The sequence below is a fragment of the Myotis myotis genome, unplaced genomic scaffold, assembly GCF_014108235.1.
Source record: "Myotis myotis isolate mMyoMyo1 unplaced genomic scaffold, mMyoMyo1.p scaffold_m19_p_4, whole genome shotgun sequence".
In the NCBI taxonomy this organism is placed as follows: domain Eukaryota; kingdom Metazoa; phylum Chordata; class Mammalia; order Chiroptera; family Vespertilionidae; genus Myotis; species Myotis myotis.
Genome location: NW_023416346.1, coordinates 119887324 through 119906069, shown reverse-complemented (window position 1 = coordinate 119906069; position 18746 = coordinate 119887324). Strand labels below are relative to the sequence as shown.

General features: G+C 39.6%; 1 protein-coding gene across 2 annotated transcripts in view; it reads left to right on the top strand.

Annotated features, from left to right (window-relative positions):
* MBTPS2 (membrane bound transcription factor peptidase, site 2) overlaps positions 1-16857 on the top strand; it is a 58616-nt gene extending 41759 nt beyond the window's left edge. For both annotated transcript variants that reach the window (XM_036305074.1, XM_036305073.1), the window contains 4 exons: positions 9469-9563; positions 11032-11227; positions 12594-12669; positions 14001-16857. In XM_036305074.1, the coding sequence (XP_036160967.1) occupies positions 9469-9563; positions 11032-11227; positions 12594-12669; positions 14001-14223 (590 nt within the window). In that variant the 3' untranslated portion in view covers positions 14224-16857. The remainder of the gene's footprint in view (positions 1-9468; positions 9564-11031; positions 11228-12593; positions 12670-14000) is intronic.
* Positions 16858-18746: the final 1889 nt, after the last annotated feature.

The following is an 18746-nucleotide window of genomic DNA, read 5'->3' as shown; positions in this document are numbered from 1 at the left end:
TCCACTGAGCCAAATCAGCCAGGGCTATAAATACAGTATTAACATATGTGATAAATAAAACTTCTCTACCAAAAAAAAAAAATGGGATTAACTTCACCTAAAAACCAAAGAAGGAAGTAGGCAGGGCTGAGTCAGAGCAAAAAAAATAGGCCATGCTACCTACCATCAATGCTAGCATCCTTATAATTCATGCCATTTTTACTATCACTTTTAGAAATAAGCAACAGTATGCCTAGGCTCCCTTAAGATAGCTAAATGTATGTTCTTTGCAATCAATTTGTTTATACTATGATACTTTCTAAATAAACTCTTTAAAGGAAAAAGCTTGGGTTAAGTCAGCATTCCAGCTCAACCATGACCAATTAACTAAATTCCAGTAATTAAATATCCCTGTACTGTATGGACGATGGCATATCCAAAGCTATTTGGGGTAGAGTTATTTTATGTGGCAGGCATCCAAAGGAAGTAATCTTGGCTTCCGAAAATATCCCCTGAAGTCAGATCTGTTGTTCCATGTAGCAGGTGGCAGGGTGAAGCAAGTTTCTTCTCAGGAGCTGCCAAATTTATTTTGAGTTCTTTTAGCTCTGAAAAATCAGTCTCCCAACTCTTTATATAAAACTAGGGGCCTGGTGCACGAAATTTGTGCACTGGGGGAGGGGGTCCCTCATCCCAGACTGCCCCCTCTCAGGTACTGGGAGCCCTCAGGGGATGTCCTACTGATGGCTTACGCCCGCTCCCTACTCCCCTTGGGGAGTGAGCCTAAGCCGCAGTCTGGCCTCCCTTTGTGGGAGATGACTGGGCTGATCAGGGGAAGGCATCAGCCCCATCACCCCGCTACTGCAGCCACTGCCAGTCACCGCAGCCAGCAAGGGTTTTTCATCAACACGGACTCCGGTCCCTTCACCATGAAAAAATGACAACTTTCTTTGGGCATTTTTAAGATGTGTCTTTCATAGGATATGACATTTCTTTATTATTTTTTTTATCCTCACCTGAGGATATGTTTCCATTGATTTTTAGAGAATGTAGAAGAGAAAGGGAAAGACAGAAACATCAAAGTGAGAGGAACACTTTGATTGGTTGCCTCCTGCATGAGCCCTGACCTGGGCCCGGGCCAGGAAGGAGCCTGCAACCTAGGTACATGCCCTTGGTCAGAATTGAACCCAGACCCTGCGTTCAGCAGGTGAGGCATTATCCACTGAGCCAAACCAGCTAGGGCAGGATATGACATTTCTTAGCCCTCTAGCAGCGGACCTTCATTTTTTTCTCCAGGAGTGAGGTGGAAAAACCCTAGGTGTCACCTCTTTGGATTCTTATTACCCAAGTTACTAAGAATATTACCAGTGGCATACAGGGAGCTGAGCGGTCAGAAAAGGTGTTTCCTCTGTAGTTCACACCGATCACCGGCTCGGCCCCTGCCCAGGCCTAACGCCTCTGGCCAAGGCTCCCTCCAATCACCAGCTCTGCCCCTGCCCAGGCCTACAGCCTCAGGGCCTGGGCAGGGGCCCCCCATCTCCCTCCGATCGCTGGCTCCGCCCTTGCCCAGGCCTTCGGATCGCAGGATCCGTCAGGCCAGCAGGGGAGGGCAGTTGGGGGCAATAGAGCCGGCAGGGGAGCAGTTAGGCATTAATCAGGCTGGCACAGGAGCAGTTAGAGCAGGGGTGGGCAAACTTTTTGACTCGAGGGCCACAATGGGTTCTTAAACTGGACTGGAGGGCCGGAACAAAAGCATGGATGGAGTGTTTGTGTGAACTAATATAAATTCAAAGTAAACATCATTACATAAAAGGAGACGGTCTTTTTTTTTTTTTTTAGTTTTATTCATTTCAAACGGGCTGGATCCGGCCCGCGGGCCATAGTTTGCCCATGGCTGGGTTAGAGGGTGATCAGGCTGGCAGACAGAAGAGGTTAGGGGCAATCAGGCAGGCAGGCAGGCAGGCAGGCGAGCAGTTGGGAGCCAGCAGTACCAGATTGTGAGAGGGATGTCCGACTGCCAGTTTAGGCCCGATCCCACAGGCAGTCAGACATACCCTGAGGGGTCCCAGGTTGGAGAGGGTGCAGGCCAAGCTGAGGGACACCTCCCGCCCCCCCCCCCCCCCAGTGCACAAATTTTATGCACTTGGCCTCTGGCGATTAATAATCAAGAATAACTTTACTAAAGTGCTGTGTGCAACAATGGCAAAGCAGGAAGAACTGATTTTTAAAGTTTTAATATAATTTTGCATGTATAACCCATTTTAAATAACTTCTTATTGTAAAATTTTTTCAAGCATTCATAAAAATCAAGAGAGTAGTATAAAGAAACTCATGCATCCTTCTTTGAGCTTCAGCAATTATCAACATTTTGTCAGTTTTCTTTATTTAATCACCTCACTTTTGTGGGGAATATTTAAAGTACATCCTAGCCATCCTATCATTTCATCCATAAGCTTTATCATGTTTTAACAGATGGTGACTTTTTAAACATGACCAGAGTACTAGTAGCACACCTAACAAAATTAACAATAATTCCTAATATCTAGTTGGTTTTCCCTGTTAGGTTTTTTTCCATAACCATTTTTTTATAGTTGGTTTGTTTCAGTTGGATGGTATGTCTTTTCAGTTGTAACAATTCTTCCTGGCTTTTTTTTTTTTTTTAAATATTTGTTGAAGAAAGTGGAGTCATTTGTTTTGTTGAATTTCCCATATTCTGAATTTGTCTGGTTATATCTTATCCTCATGATGTCATTAATATATCCAGATGTCTCCCATATTTCCTTTAGAGGCTTGATTATAATCAGGATCCATGGGGGTGGGGGGCAAAAATACTCCTAGGTAGCACTCATTACTTCCTGTCGCATCCTGTAGAGGCAAACAGTGTCTGCTTGTCTCCCTCGTGGTTATGTTGATTGTTCAGTAGGCTAACCTGATTCTTTAAGGTTGAAATATTTGTCAATTTTTCCTATTCTCAAGAGCCACTTACCATCTTCCCAAATTTTCAGTTGACAGAAGGTTGGTATGTAACCCACAATGTGTTCTCCTCTAAGAAAAATAATCCATTATTTCTTACTTCTGAAGTACTTTATCATTTTCCTCCAATTTTTCTAAATTTGGTATACTCTACATTGAATTACAAGAGCCAAAATGACACAGTGGACAAATAAAGTTCTCTCCAATAGAATTTTTTTATTTAGGATATCTGTATTCCAGATGTTTGAGGTTTTTTCCTTTTCCTGTCAGAATGTAAATGAAAATTTTCCTTGAGATACTCTGAAACTCTTTCCTTATTAAATTTTAGAATATTTCACTATTATGAGTCATATGCTATATTCTTGAAGTATTTCTTTAAAAACCTAAGGCAGGCATTACTCTTCCATACTAATAAAAAAATCAGTCCCAAAATAATTCTTCAATATCAATTTCATCTCCTTAGGAGTTGCTGCAGTACACTATGCATATTGATTTTACATTATGATTATATCTGATAAACTTGTACCTCTTTTTAACCATTTTTAAATTGAGTATATATATATATATATATATATATATATATATATACACACACATACAGTTTACAGGAATCTTAATAACTGTAAGTGTAATTTATTTTTTTTTAAATATATTTTATTGATTTTTCACAGAGAGGAAGGGAGAGGGATAGATAGCCAGAAACATCGACAAGAGAGAAACATCAATCAGCTGCCTTCTGCACACCCCCAACTGGGGATGTGCCCGCAACCAAGGCACATGCCCTTGACCGGAATCTAACCTGGGACCCTTCAGTCTGCAGGCTGACACTCTATCCACTGAGCCAAATGGGTTAGGGCTGTAAGTGTAATTTAAAGTATATGCTAAATTTTTAAAAATCTTTGTTGTTGAAAATACGACATAGGTCCTCCTTTTCCCCCCATTAACCTCTTCCAGCCTGCTTCCCTAGATTAATTCTAATGGCAGGCTTGAGCACCCGGACTGTGGATATTTAAGAAAGCTATAGATTGATAGTATTTTACATGTATCTTGACACCTTTGTTATCTTTTATTATGAATGCAGGGGAGTGCTAGAACCAAATATGCTAATACATAGTAGCCAATAATCTAAAAGTGACTCATGTTCAATTTAGAATGGAATTCAGTATACATAATTAAAATTCTAGGAATTTATATTACTTTCAAAATGATAAAGGCACCTTGGAAAGATGTGACTCTGAGTGCTCATAAGTTTTCCCAACCAATCATTTCTGTCACCTTATTTCATATCCTGACTTTCCCTGGTATATTATTAAAATTATGAAGATATTCCCTAAGATATTAAGTAGACTAGATATTCTCCTTAAAATACTAACAGCTTTTTTTACAGATTAAAAAAATGTGGTTAATCTGCCTGAAATGACTGTGTATTTTATTAAATTTTTGAGACCTTTTTTTCCCTGTTAATCCTTTCTTTTTTATTTTTAAACATTAACCTGCTGAACTATGAATGTCACCAACAGAGCCAAGGCTGGTTAATTTTACCTCTGCCCTTGATGCATGAGGTAAGCCTAAGGAGTTTATTCCAGACACTCCTTGGAGACTGAATGGCCTTGCCTGGAGGTCCAAAAAAGGACAGTGGGTGAGGGCTTAGAGTTCTTTGCACCTGTAATAGATCTCTGGTTTATTTGCAGTTGGAACAGAAAACAAAAACTTTCCTTCCTTTCACATTTAAGCCTTTGCTTTTAATAGTGCTGGATGTTCATATGCCACTTAGTGAGTTGAATGGAACTAAAGTTACAGACAAGAACTAGTCTGGCTCTTTTGGGGTGGGGGCTATTTTCCTCTCTTTAGTTTGACAGGACATTCTATATCATATATGCATAAAGCAAAATTTCTTTTTTATTTTCTAAAAGCACTATCTTGAGTAAGAAAGACTATACTCAGCAAGTCCAGCATTTTAACTGCATTTTAAGGAGAATGATACTGAATACTGAAGGCAACTGCTTCCTAAAATGAAGCTGTGAGCCCAGACTCAGACATTCCCCTTGAATAACCTATATTCCTGTTCAGAAGAAGTGAGGGTGTATGCCCATAACTGCCTGGCAACAGGAATATTATTCTCTTACATATCTTTAAGATAATAAAAGGAAAACTGCAGGGATCTTTTCCACATATTTTAAATACCCAGATTGTTTTTAGGCCCAAATCTTCTGTAATGTTTGGGGGGCGGGGGAAGGTGTCTGTTTTTCCATTATGAACATCAAGTAATGATCTAAGATTTCTTTGCTATCCTAAATTGAAGAGAATATGTGTGTTATAAATAATTTTAAACTACTTATTACTAGGTGATGCTGTAGAACTAAGAATAAATAGGCTTCCTTCTCCCTGTGTTGGAGCTCTAACTACATTTATGTGTTTAATGAGCTAGGGTAAGAAAATTGTTCAGTTCCTTTTAGTGATATAGAAAGTAGTAGTAGTAGGAACTGTGAACTACAGATTGAAAAAGTTTCTCTCCAACCTTATTCCAAAATCGCCTCTGGTCTAGACTACCCTTTGAAGACTAGGAGATGTCTAAGACTATCTTAAGCCCCACCTTAGGGTACATTCAGAATATGCAGGTTCTCCCTATAGTGAAATTATGAAACTAATCTGGTCTTAAATTTCCTAATTGTCTCCCAGACTGGGGATATATATGGAATAACTCTAATCTTTAACTCAAGTTAAATTGAACCCATAAATGCCTCTAGTCTAGGACCTCCCGTTACAGTCTTGAATGTTCTTTCCAAAGCAGAATTGGATTGGCTTCTCATGATTAATAGAAGTACCTTAATGTGAAAGTTTTCTATGGCGTCTCCACTTTATAGGTTAAGAATTGAGTTCCAGAAATTGGTTCAGCAACTTGTTCTTTAATATGATCCAGTAGAAAAGATTCTAAAATAAGATATTTTAGACTCACAACTTTTTAAAAGTTGATAAACAAAAATATCAAGTTTACTTCTCATCTGGTAACAAAATATTTAACTTTTTAGTGGAAAACCCTGCATGTCAGGAGATACTTAATCTTGTCAGAATAGCCACAGCCATGGATTCATGTTTTGGTTGGAAAAATCACCATAAGAATCAGCCATTACCCAGAGGTTGAAAATCAGTGGTAGACTAGAGGCCAAATCCAGCCTTGGCACATGTATTTGGTTTGGCTTGCAATATATTTATAAAAATTTTAACTGGCTGCTAATATTTAAAATTCAAGAGGGTTCACATGAAGGTCCAGATTTCTGATTCCTTTTGGAATAAAATGGAGGAACTATCAAGACTGGGCCCCAAGTTGAGTAGCCTGGCTGCTAACCCCTTAGAATAGTATATATATTTTCTAATTCATTACAGTCCCCATCACTTCCTATTTTTTTCCACACACTATCCACTTAATTTATTTGATACTAGAGGCCTGGTGCCTGGGATTGGTGCACTGGTGGGGGCTAGCCTGTGGGGATCAGCCCGCTGTGGGAGCATCTCTCATCCAGGTCAGCCAAGCAGCTGTGGACCTGCCCTCTGAGCAGCTGCTCCCTGGTCTGGCATCTTCCATGGAGCCGGAGCACTCGCCTCTCCAGGGGACCTGGTCGGGCCGGGCCCAGGGACAAATATAGCACTGAGAGGCGGTAGAGTAGGCCTCAGTCCCGCGGCGGCCACAAACCCGCCTCCTAGCCCCCAGGGTCTCTGCGAGTCCAGAGGTGGCAGGGAATGAGGAGGAGGAACCTGGGGCAAGTAGGCGATGATCGCAGCCTGGGTTCCTGCCATCGGGTGGGGTTAGCAGCAGGAGCAGCCATTCATCCTGGTCAGTGAGCGGCGCTCACACTGTGGCAGCACACTAACCACCAGGGGCAGCTCCTGCATTGAGTGTCTGCTCCCTGGTGGTCAGTGCACGTCATAGCGACTGACCAACCAGTCATTCTGGTCGTTCTGTCGTTCAGTCGCTGGGCTTTTATTATATAGGATTTGCTTGCCCCCTTTAAGCATTTGGGTTATCACACATGCTTTATCAACACATTCTGTAGTAATATCAAATTCTTGACTTTCATTCTATAGTGTATACTATCCTCCAAGGAAAGTTAGTGATCAAGCATCAGATGTAAATTTTAAAAAATAATTACTAGCAAAATCAAGTGGTATAGAACATCATTTAAGTGTTTGATGCATATTGACTTATCTACCTTATATAAGTTTCTGAGAAACCTTTTCTCAAGGAGCTTCTAGGGAAAGAAACAGTATGCCTACATTATTATAGTACAAGGTTAAATGTAAGTAATGACCAGAAACATTGGGAGTTGTGGGAACTATGGTGGTCAGTCTCAACTGAGAAGTTAAGGGCAAAATTCATAACAGGAGTCCTGAGTTGGTCCTCAACAGTGAGTTTAATTTCAGGAAGCCAAGCTAGAAATGAACCATGGCACCATAAGACTAGAAGGGGCTCAAGGACCTGCTAAGAATTTGGTTCAGCAAAAGAATAGTATGAGATAAGATGATAAAAAATGAAAGGCTAAGTTTTAGGCTATGAAATTTAGACTTTATTTGGGAGCAGTGCGGAGTGTTTGGAAATGTTACGTTAGAAGAGTCACATTCTTGTAGTTCTACCTTGGCAGGTTAATTTGAAACATTCGGTGTGTAGGACAGGTTTGTACGTGCGTGCTAGATGATAAGCAAATAAGACTCATTAGGACTTTGTTCAGATGGGTGAGGTGAGAAGGAATTGGAGTCTACACTCAAGTGGGAACAGATGGTGATAGAAAAATGATTAGGAGGTAAATATTGGTGGGACTTGGCAGCTGACCAAAATGAACACTGAGGGTTTTAGCTTGTGTTGATTTTTTTAAAAAATTCTAATAACTTTTTGCCTTATACTTTATCATTGTGCTGATGAGTGATTGTAGGCACAGGTTTATCAGTGCCGTCACATATTCGCAGTTTGCTTTCATATTTTAAATATGATCTGTCACCCCAGATTTCAATATCTATTCAGTTATGATAAAAAAAACAAAACTAGAGAAGATAGACTGATGAACAGGGACAGATCCAAAGACAGAGAAACAGCGATCAGGCTATCAATCCCCAGAGGGAAAGTAGGGGAGGGTGGGGGTAAGGGGAAGAGATCAACCGAAGGACTTGTATGCATGCATATAAGCCAAACCAATGGACATGGACAACAGGGGGATGAGAACATGAGGGGGGGGGGGGTTGAGGGTTAATGGGGGGATGAGGACATATTTGTAATACCTTAACCAATAAAGAAATTAAAAAGAGATTAAAAAAAAAACTGCCCATGTAGCCAACCATTGCAGAGGAGAAGTAGATGCATTGGTTAGTTTGCTTCACCTGTTTTGTTCTTTATTTTGTATTGGCCAAGAAGAGAGAGCAGCAGTGGCTGGGGAAGATCCAGTGTAGCCAGTACAAGTTGTCATTCTTAAAGAATCTAGTTTAAAAAAACTATTTAAAAACAACCAAAAACCTTTGGCTGAAATACAGTGTCCTTATAAAATTACATTGCATATCAACTAACATTTTCATGCCAGTGTTCCTGAAGACACTCTTGAAATAGAAAACCTTTTTTGTTTTTTGGTTTTTTGGTGGGGGTTTTTTTTGTACTGGAAAGAGTACTTGTTTTTGCAGTACTATAGTAACTTTGTTCTTGAATGTCTTCTTCAGCCTATTTGAGTATATGGCCGTATGAATGTAAGATTCTAAATTTAATTGGTCCTTCACATATATCAATTTATTCTTTACAAGTTTGATGTGTTGAATGCCGAGAAACTTCCAAAATATAAATACATGGAAAATACTTTTTATACTACCTGTGTCGGTGATTTAGCTTCCTTATTCTGCCCCAGATACCAGTGAAGCAGTCTACCAAAGAACTTTAAAACAATAAGTGAATAGTGGGAATAAACAGTTTCTATTATCGTTCAAAAATGGTAACTTGATTATTGGCGTATAGGCAAATGTGTACACATCTGTGGGGTCAAATTGGGCTGCCCTGGTTCCAGAAGGAAAGCCCCAAGGTAAGCCTGGAGGTGAGGTAGGTATGTGATATAATAGAGATTTCCTTAGGGATGAGATTCTCTTGGGCACCCTTTGGCCCACTTTGTTTGCTAATACAGCCATGCAGGGGATCAGTAGTGATATTTGATCAGTGACATTAGGGCAGCTAACAGTGGCTCATTAAATGTCTGTACTTGACCAGCCGGAGTTATTATAAAGCCCACTGAGACTGGGGCTCCAGCTTTACGAGTGGGTCAGTTTATATGAAGACAGCTAACCTAGAGTAAGTGCTGCTTCTTAATTCCAGATTGAATATATATCTTTTGTAATGTAAAACCAAACTCTGCAGTGAGTAGCCATCAAGCTGAGCTCTGAATTATCCAGTTGTTTCTGAATTCATGTGCATCTTACTGTTGTTGTCTTGAAAGCAAAATTTTTATGACAAATGTCATTCTATATAACAGATTCTAATAAACTATTTCTCTTCAGCATACAAACGGCTAGATGGTTCAATCGAATGCTGTAACAACCAAAGCCTCACAGATGTGTGCTTTTCCTACAGAAATAATTTTAATAAGCGTTTGGTAAGTTGTCTCTGAAGCTGTCTTGCTTGTCTGATATAATTATTATATAACTAGAGGCCCGGTGCACAAAATTCGTGCACTGGGGGTGTTTCCCTCACCCAGCCTGCACCCTCTCCAATCTGGGACCCCTCGGGATATGTCTGACTGCCGATTTACCAGCAGTCGGACATCCCTCTCACAATCCGGGACTGCTGGCTCCTAACTGCTTGCCTGTCTGCCTTGATTGCCCCTAACTGCTTCTTCCTGCCAGCCCAATCACCCCTAACTGACCACCACTGCCGGCCTGGTCGCCCCCAACTGCTCTACCCTGCTGGCCTCATCTCGTCCCCATCTGCCCTCCCCTGATGGCTTGGTCACCCCCAACTGCCCTCCCCTGCTGGACTGATCTTGCCCCCAACTGCCCTTCCCTGCCAGCCTGTCACTCCTAACTGCCTTTGCCTGCCTGATCACCGCTAACTGTCCTCCCTTGCTGGCCTGATCTCGCCCCCAACTGCCCTTCCCTGCCAGCCTGTCACTCCTAACTGCCTTTGCCTGCCTGATCACTGCTAACTGCCCTCCCTTGCTGGCCTGATCTTGCCCCCAACTGCTCTCCTCTGCTGGCCAATTGGTTCTTTTTGGTCAGTTTCTATGCCAGTCAGCGTCAAAAGCTCTGTCTCCTAGGCAGCTATTGGATCCTCACACTTCACCCTGATTTGGTTCTGATTGGTTGGTTTCTATGCCAGTCAGCATCAAAAGCTCTGCCTTTTAGGCAGCCATTGGCTCCTCACACTTCACCCTGATTTGGTTCTGATTGATTGGTTCCTATACCAGTCAGGGTCTCTGGGCCTATCAATGGGGCCTGATCAGAAAGGCGGGGCTGATCACAGCCCCTTGCAAGCCTGGAGAGAATTGGAGGTGCGGCTGATGGAGAGAAAGAGAGAGGCAAGTACTGATCAACATCTGCCACAGAGGCTATGGATCAGACCCTACTTCTCTCTTCAGGCCTCTCTCTGGGCCTGATTCTCAACCCCTTCAGCTGTCAGTGCTGGGTTACCAGGACTGCAGCCACAGCAGTCAGTGCTGGGTCACAATGGCAACCCAGCACTGACTGCAGGACTGACTTCTGGTTGGTTGAGCCTCCGGTCATGACAGACCCAGGGTTTTTATATATTAGGATAAGCAGATAGAGCTAAAATGGAATCTATGAAAACTTCTCTCCCTTTTACTTTGTATCATTTTATTAAAATCTCTGCATTTCATGTGTCACATTTCATCTGAGAATCTTTAAAAATTTATAGTGGTAATATTGTATTTGGACAAAGTAAAATACTTGAATCCGACTTATAGTAGGTGCACATAAATGGCATTTTTTACATGAAATTCTTTCCTCATATGCTAGGTGACATTAAAGATATTGAAGGATATTGAAGGACTTGGTGATTTTCTTTTAATAAATCATTTTTAGTATTGACTAATATTTTATTCGTAGCATACATGTCTACCTGCGCGGAAAGCAGTTGAAGCCACCCAAGTTTGTAGAACCAATAAAGACTGTAAAAGAGGCTCAAGTTCAAGTTTCTGCATAATCCCTTCTTTGGAAACTCACACCCGCTTAATAAAAGTGAAACACCCACCCCAAATCGATATGTTGTACGTAGGACATCCTCTGCACCTGCACTACACAGGTGAGTATTATGGTGGTAGATCCTCAGAAAATCATTAAGATGCCATATTGCATTAGTTTTTGTTATAAATTTGCTCACTTTTCAAAGTCTTGTTAACTTGTTCTTATATTTAATTTTAAAAAATTATCAGTTACAGTTGACATACAATTTTATATTAGTTTCAGGTGTTGCTAACTTATTCTTAAGTATTAAATAAAATTTAGGCAGTAGGAAAATAGTCTGAATTTATAAAAGCAAGATGGAACTGAATCCCATGCCTGCCTTTGGAAAGTAATACATTTTTCCTTCTCTTCCACTTATGCCCAAGTCATAGAGCTGGTCCCTTAGATATTCTTTGAAAGTTTATTAAATTTTATCCAAGCACCCAAAAGTAGTGACAAGAGCAGCATACCCCAGAGAATGCCAGGGATCATAGAGATATGACAATAAAGTAATTTGTGCATGACACATGAATTTTATGTTAACATAATTTCAAAACTGGGCAGCATAATTATTTGAACAGTATAGAGCTTCTCCATGTGGCTTAAGATCCTATAGTCTAACTCCTTTTGTTGTCTAAGCTTTTTAGTGTACCTTTTTTAAATAATTTACTGAAATATAATTTACATATCATACAATTCATGCTTTTAAAATATATATATTTTTATTATTGACTTTAGAGAGGAAGGGAGAGAGAGCGAGAGAGAGAGAGAGAGAAACATCATGATGAGAGAGAATCATCGATCAGGTGCCTCCTGCACACCCCCCCTACTGGGGATGTGCCCGCAACCAAGGTACATGCCCTTGACCAGAATCGAACCTGGGACCCTTCAGTCTGCAGGCCGACGCTCTATCCACTGAGCCAAACTGGTTAGGGCTACAAGAAAGTTTTTAAATATTTTGAACAAGAACAGGATTCTGGAATCCACATAGTGGAAGAGACCTTAAAAATTCTCTAGTCTTAATCCTCTTTTCAGCAATGAAGAAAAAACCGAGACCAAAAAGGTTAAGTAGCCTAATAGTTGTAGTGAATGTAACTTTAAGATTATACCTCTTTGAAAGGGTAAGGACTCTTGATGTAAATTCTGTATTTATTAAATCAGTCTGTGTTTGGTATTCATATTTGGTATATAGTTAACTTTATCTTATTCTCACCTCAAAATATAAGTGCATATTGGGGCATGATTTTCTGTATTCCAGTGTTTTTATTAGATGTTCTTAGAATAATTGATTGTTTTCATATGTGGTACAAAGCCTGTATCATATGTTTGGAAAAGGCTTTCTCAACCAATTTAATAGGCTAGCCCAATTTTTTATTATATGGTAAAATTTATAATGCTGTTGTTTATATGAATAATATGCATTATTCCTTTTATTTTTCTTTTAGTGAGCATCACCAGTTTTATCCCACGTTTTAACTTTCTAAGCATAGATCTGCCTGTGGTTGTGGAGACATTTGTCAAGTATCCTTTCCGGTGTGAAAATGTTTTAAAAATGTGTTATGTGGAACTTGATCTTTCTTACCTTAAATAGACATTCATAAACCTTACAGATATCAATTAATTACTAACCACTAAAAAAGAAACTTTAAGTTGAAAAACATCAACTTAGGAGGGAAGAAGTCAGAGGGAGGAGAGAGATTGAAAGGGAAAGAGGAAGTTTAAGGGCACAAAAGGAAAGGAACCCAGAATACAAATTGAGAGTTGAATTATAAAGGATGAAAACTGCAGTTACTAGTGAGGTAATGAATTCTGCCTTTTCCGGGCCTGCTAGCTCTACATAAGGGAGAGCAGACTCGTTTCCACTACTAAAAAAGGATTCAGAGGACAAAAATCTCTTGTGTTCTTTAGCATATTATGTTTGCATATATAAGGTGAACTTTTTAAAAAAATATATTATTATGTAGAATTTGAATAAACTGAACAGTTTGGAGGGTTTCCTTTTGCCACTTTCAATTTTTTTTTAATTCCTTTCCTCAGTGATTTGGGAAACAATGAAATGGAAAACAAATGAGCAGTTACTAAAAAATGTGTGCAATCAAGATTGTATCTTTCTTTTTTTGATTTTTTACAGAGAGGAAGGGAGAGGGATAGAGAGTTAGAAACATCGATGAGAGAGAAACATCAATCAGCTGCCTCCTGCACACCCCTTACTGGGGTTGTGCCCGCCACCAAGGTACATACCCTTGACCAGAATCAAACCTGGGACCCTTCAGTCCGCAGGCCGATGCTCTATCCACTGAATCAAACCGGTTAGGGCAAGATTGTATCTTGTAGATTGCAGCTTTATCTCAGGAATTTGCACTATAAACGTATAGATTATAGTAAAATAGAGTTATATTTACATTATAGTTATATTTATGCTATAACCTTATAGATGATGGTAAAATAGCGTTCAAGGGGCCAAAACCTTTGTTTCCTAATGGAAAATAATGCTTATAAGGATCAAAAAATAATTTTATTTCTTATTTCTTCCAAATTCCTTTCCTTGTTGTATCATTAAAGAATGAAAAGACTTAGTCTCTCCTAGAGTTCATTATAGAGTATCTTAGTTTACAAATGGTTGGCCTTTAGTTTTCTAGTTAAGGTTTTTGAACTTAGAAATAATATGTTATTTGTTTTAAATAGTAGAGATCCAAGAAGGAATGGCCTGTACTGGTAGGCACAGATTCAGAGAAAGGAGGGAAGTCACCTGTCATCTTGAATCCAGTCCTAGTAAAGTATCTTCTCCTGAATCCTGGAAATGGGATTTCCACTCAGACCTCACAATCGGCTCCTTAACTGATTTTAACCAGGTACCTGATTTCTCTCTCAGGAGCTCTGGCTATTGTTAATGCAGTGCCCTGCTTTGCTTTGGATGGACAGTGGATTTTAAACTCGTTCCTGGATGCTACTCTTACCTCAGTGATTGGAGACAATGATGTGAAAGATCTGATAGGATTTTTCATCTTGCTTGGTGGCAGTATACTTTTGGCTGCCAACGTGACTCTGGGGCTCTGGATGGTTACAGCACGGTAATGTTGGCACTCATCTGACAGAATCTGTGAGTTATAATATACAATACTGAAAACCAGTACTTGGTATGAAATATAAAGTGTTCCCTTAAAATTACATTTTAGCCAACAACTTTTAAGCTCCTCCTATAGCCAGAGTATCCAAATGCTAGGATGGGGATAAACAGAAGAAACGCAAGGTATAGTCCTTGACTACATCCTAGTTTCAAAGACTGAACTTACAATCTGCAGATGCTTGTGGAACAATTTCTCAACAAGCGCAGAGTCTTGTTAAACCATTTTGTGTGACTTCGTATTGTCTCAGTAGTTTAAAAGGAGAACAGAATTTGGTAAAATTAGTTGGGGGAAACTTCTTGAAAAACCATCATTAATCCATATTTAAAGGAGACCAGACTTTGGCCAAGTGGAAGTGGAGCATTTTCTCGGCCTATACCTCTTGTCCTTTGTCTTGTTTGAAAAATATTTTAAAATTTAATGGCGTATTGTTTTATCTTCTGATAACTGAGGTCTGATTACAATTAATAAAGTTTTATAAAAAAATCTGCTGACCCAAAAGGGAAAATCTTTGTCAAATGATGCCAAATAATTGAACAAAGTAAGAAGTAGGGCCTATGATACCTTGAAACAGGTTTTGCCCCACAAGTTACCTCTTTGCTAATGTATCCCCATTCCCTCACAGCAGCACTTGGCCTTGACATTTAGAATCAGCTGCAGGAAGTGTCTCCCACTTGCAGCACGTGAGCTGGAGCAGTTAGGGTTGAACCTCAGAACTAAGCTGGGTCATTCGACAGATCACAAGCCACACCACAGGACCTCTGTGGTCCTGATTACCACTCTCTGCAGAGCTTCACAGCTTGGAACCCTTCCAGGGTAGACCTTTTTTCTTACGCTGCTGGGGCTATTTGAGTCCTAGCTCCCAGGTTCCTGTCTTCGAGAAGCAACTGCCTTAAGCTCTGAGCTATGCTCTGTCCTCACCAGCAGCTCCCACGTTTCTCTGTGTTGGGCAATAAAAGATCTAGTCCTGGCCTTCCATCTTTCACCCGAGCTACCTCACTGGGTCCACAGAACACTTGGTAGCACAGTGAGAATGGCTTCACATGAGTACCAACGTGGATTTGCCAGAGCCTAGGAACCTACTCTTGTGCCGAAAAAGCCCCGCCTAGTTCAGAAGTGTATGAGCATGCTGTACTTTGATGACAAATATGTCCTTTCCTCATACACTCAGGAACACTAACAGACATGTATCTAACTTCTTCAGTAAGTGAGGTATTCCATGGGGTTCACCTTTTTCAGATTAATGAGTTGCTGTTCAGGTACTAAAAGTTTTTAATCATTTTTAACAAACTCTTTAGATTGTATTACACATTTGCCTGCCTTCTTAAACGAATTATATATTGAGTATGATTTTAACATTTAAGTAATGACTCCAGGTTATCAGTTATTAGCACTACTAAAACTATACAAATTATTAGTCTATCCTAGGAAAAACGCATTTGTTGTGTTTGTTACGCAATCATTCAGGATCAAAGTGTATTAGCAGAGTAATGTTCAGACCTGTTCAGGTAGAACTTGGGGAATACCATGAAATACTTGCATAATTAATTCGAATACGTGAGCTAAGTGATTTACTAATGAAAATGTATATGTGCAGGTCAGCTTTTTAAAAACTGAGGAAAAATTTTAATAGAAAAAATCCTTCCCATTAATTTTGTTTTCTGGGTGAAAAAAATCTCCAACCACATTATTTTCTTGTAGCTTTTAAACACCTTGGTCTGTTGCTCCATAGGGTCAGGATTTGGGAATTGCGCAGATCAGTCCTATTTGTATACAAATGGCCTCATCCTGTAAGAAAGGAAAGAAATGTTACGTGTTGTCTCTTCAGCTTGATTGTGGGCACTTCTAGAGCAAGGACCATGTCATACTCCTCTTTGCATCCCTGACACAGTGCATGAGACATCATAAATACTTAATAAATATGGTTGAATGGGTGATAATTAGTGTTATTTATGCATTAGGGAAGCATGTATCTATTTAAGTAAGCTATAAAAACTATTGACTATTTACTGTAAATATATGTTAACATAAAAATAACTCGGAAGGTCTGTGTGTCCCTGGAAGATTATCATCTCTATGAAAATAATCCATTTTGATTTCTGTAGAGCAATTAGAAAAACTGAATTATTTTGAAGCTTTGAAGAAAGTGTTCTTTTTGTGTTGTCATTTTGTTCAGTGAAATTTTATTTTCAGTGTTCCTACTCTGCATTGTTTACATTTTTGAGGATTTAAAAAAATCACCTACGATCTGTAAAGAATGTATATATTTCTTTCAGCATCTCAGTTTGAAAAGACATGCAGTTAAACTTGACCTTTTGATAATCACTCTTGTAGGTCATTGTCTGTTCTAATAGTAAATTGTAAACTTGTACTTCATGGATATGTAGCTCTCAGTCATCAGTTTGTCCTATGGTATTTATTGAATGTCCATATACTAATGGTGCACAGAGATTTTCTTCTCTAAATCTTTTGACTGTGTTGTAATTCATTCATAGGATTTAACTTGAAGATACCATAGTTGCTGGCATTTGATGTTTAGCAATAAAAGAATAAATGTGTACCAGCAGTCTATATTTTATCATCATCTGTGTGTTGTCTTTTTAAAAATATTTGTATTCTTTTCTGTCAAAATTGTTTCTTTTACATATAGTACGATCTTAGCTGTTGTGTTGTTGTTTTTTTATTTTTAGAGAGAGGAAAGGAGAGAGAAAGAAACATTGATCAGTTGCCTCCTACAGGTACCCCAACCAGGCATTGAACTTACAACCTAGGTATGTGCCCTGACTGGGAATCAAACCTACCACCTTTTGGTGTATGGGATGTCTCTCCAACCAAATGTACCACACTGGCCAGAGCTGATCTTAGTTGTTTTCAAATTCTTTTTTTTTTAATTTATTTTATTTGTTAATCCTCACCTGAGAATATTTTTTTCCACTGTTTTTTTTAGAGAGAGTGGAAGGGAAGGAGGGAAAAACATCGATGAGAGAGCCACATTGATTGGTTGCCTCCTTGCACATCCTCCGACTGGGCTGGGATTGAACCTGCAACCCAGGTATGCGCCCTTGGCCAGGAATTGAACCCAAGACCCTTTGGTGAGTGAGCTGACACTCTAACCACTGGGAAACACTAGCCAGGGTTTGATTCTAAAAGCAGCCTTCAGTTTTTACTCAAGTGATCTGTATGTGAAACTCCTTGCTGGCATGGAAGGAAGTCTTTAAAATAAGATTTCTGTGCTCTCACTACTGTTTTGGAAAAGGCCTGTTTATGGATGAAGAAAGAGGACTATTATCATGTTTCCTTGTATTGTTGCCCGGCTGGCATGGCTCAGTAGTTGAGTGTCGACTTATGAACCAGGAGGTCACAGTCTTCTTTAAATTAGTCTATATTTTTAGGAATTCATGAAAGGAAAGTGCTTCAACTGTGACATTTGGTTCTTCTTGACCTTTTGTCCTCGTGCTTCCTCCCTTGTCTGCAGAGCCTACCCCTCTCCCATACTCCCATATGTACACACACATACACCCATGCATGCACACATTCTCTTTCTAGGTTATTAAGGGCCAGATAAAATAGGCTGAAAATTTAACCCAATTCCTGATTGGTTAGCCTTATTCTCCTTCTCCTCCTTGCCTCTGATCCCATTGTACCACACTGGCCAGGGCTGATCTTAATTGTTTTTACATTTTTTGTTTAATTTATTGTATTTGAGCAACATGACTAGGTGACTGGTTATCTAAGCCACCTTTTTTATTAGCAGCTTTATTGAGATAAAATTAAATACCATAATGTTCGCCTGTTTAAAGTTTGCAATTCAATGTAAACTATTTTTCTTTTAATGACTATGCTTTAGTATAATTGAATCTTTATTTTTTTTTAATTTGTTTTATTGATTTTTTTACAGAGAGGAAGGGAGAGAGAGAGTTAGAAACATCATGAGAGAGAAACATCGACTAGCTGCCTCCTGCACACCCCCTACTGGGGATGGGCCTGCAACCAAGGTACATGCCCTTGACCAGAATCGAACCTGGGACCCTTCAGTCCACAGGCAGATGTTCTATCCACTGAGCCAAACTGGTCAGGGCTAATTGAACCTTTAAATGAACGTGTGATAAGACTGGAAAGAAAAATGTTTCTGTGATGTCACAGCTATCTCAACTTTGAAGTAATTTTAAGCACTAGCATAGAGTGGAATAACAAATTTCTTTTTTTTTAATCTGGAATTGTTTTTTAATATATTTTTATTGATTTCAGAGAGGAAGGGAAAGGGAGAGATAGAAACATCAATGATAAGAGAGAATCATTGATTGGCTGCCTCCTACACGCACCCTACTCGGGATCGAGCCCGCAACCCAGGCATGTGCCCTGACCAGGAATCCAACTGTGACCTCCTGGTTCATAAGTCGACACTCAACTACTGAGCCATGCCAGCCGGGCAACAAATTTATTTTTAAGGTGAAGTATGTGATATACTTTGAG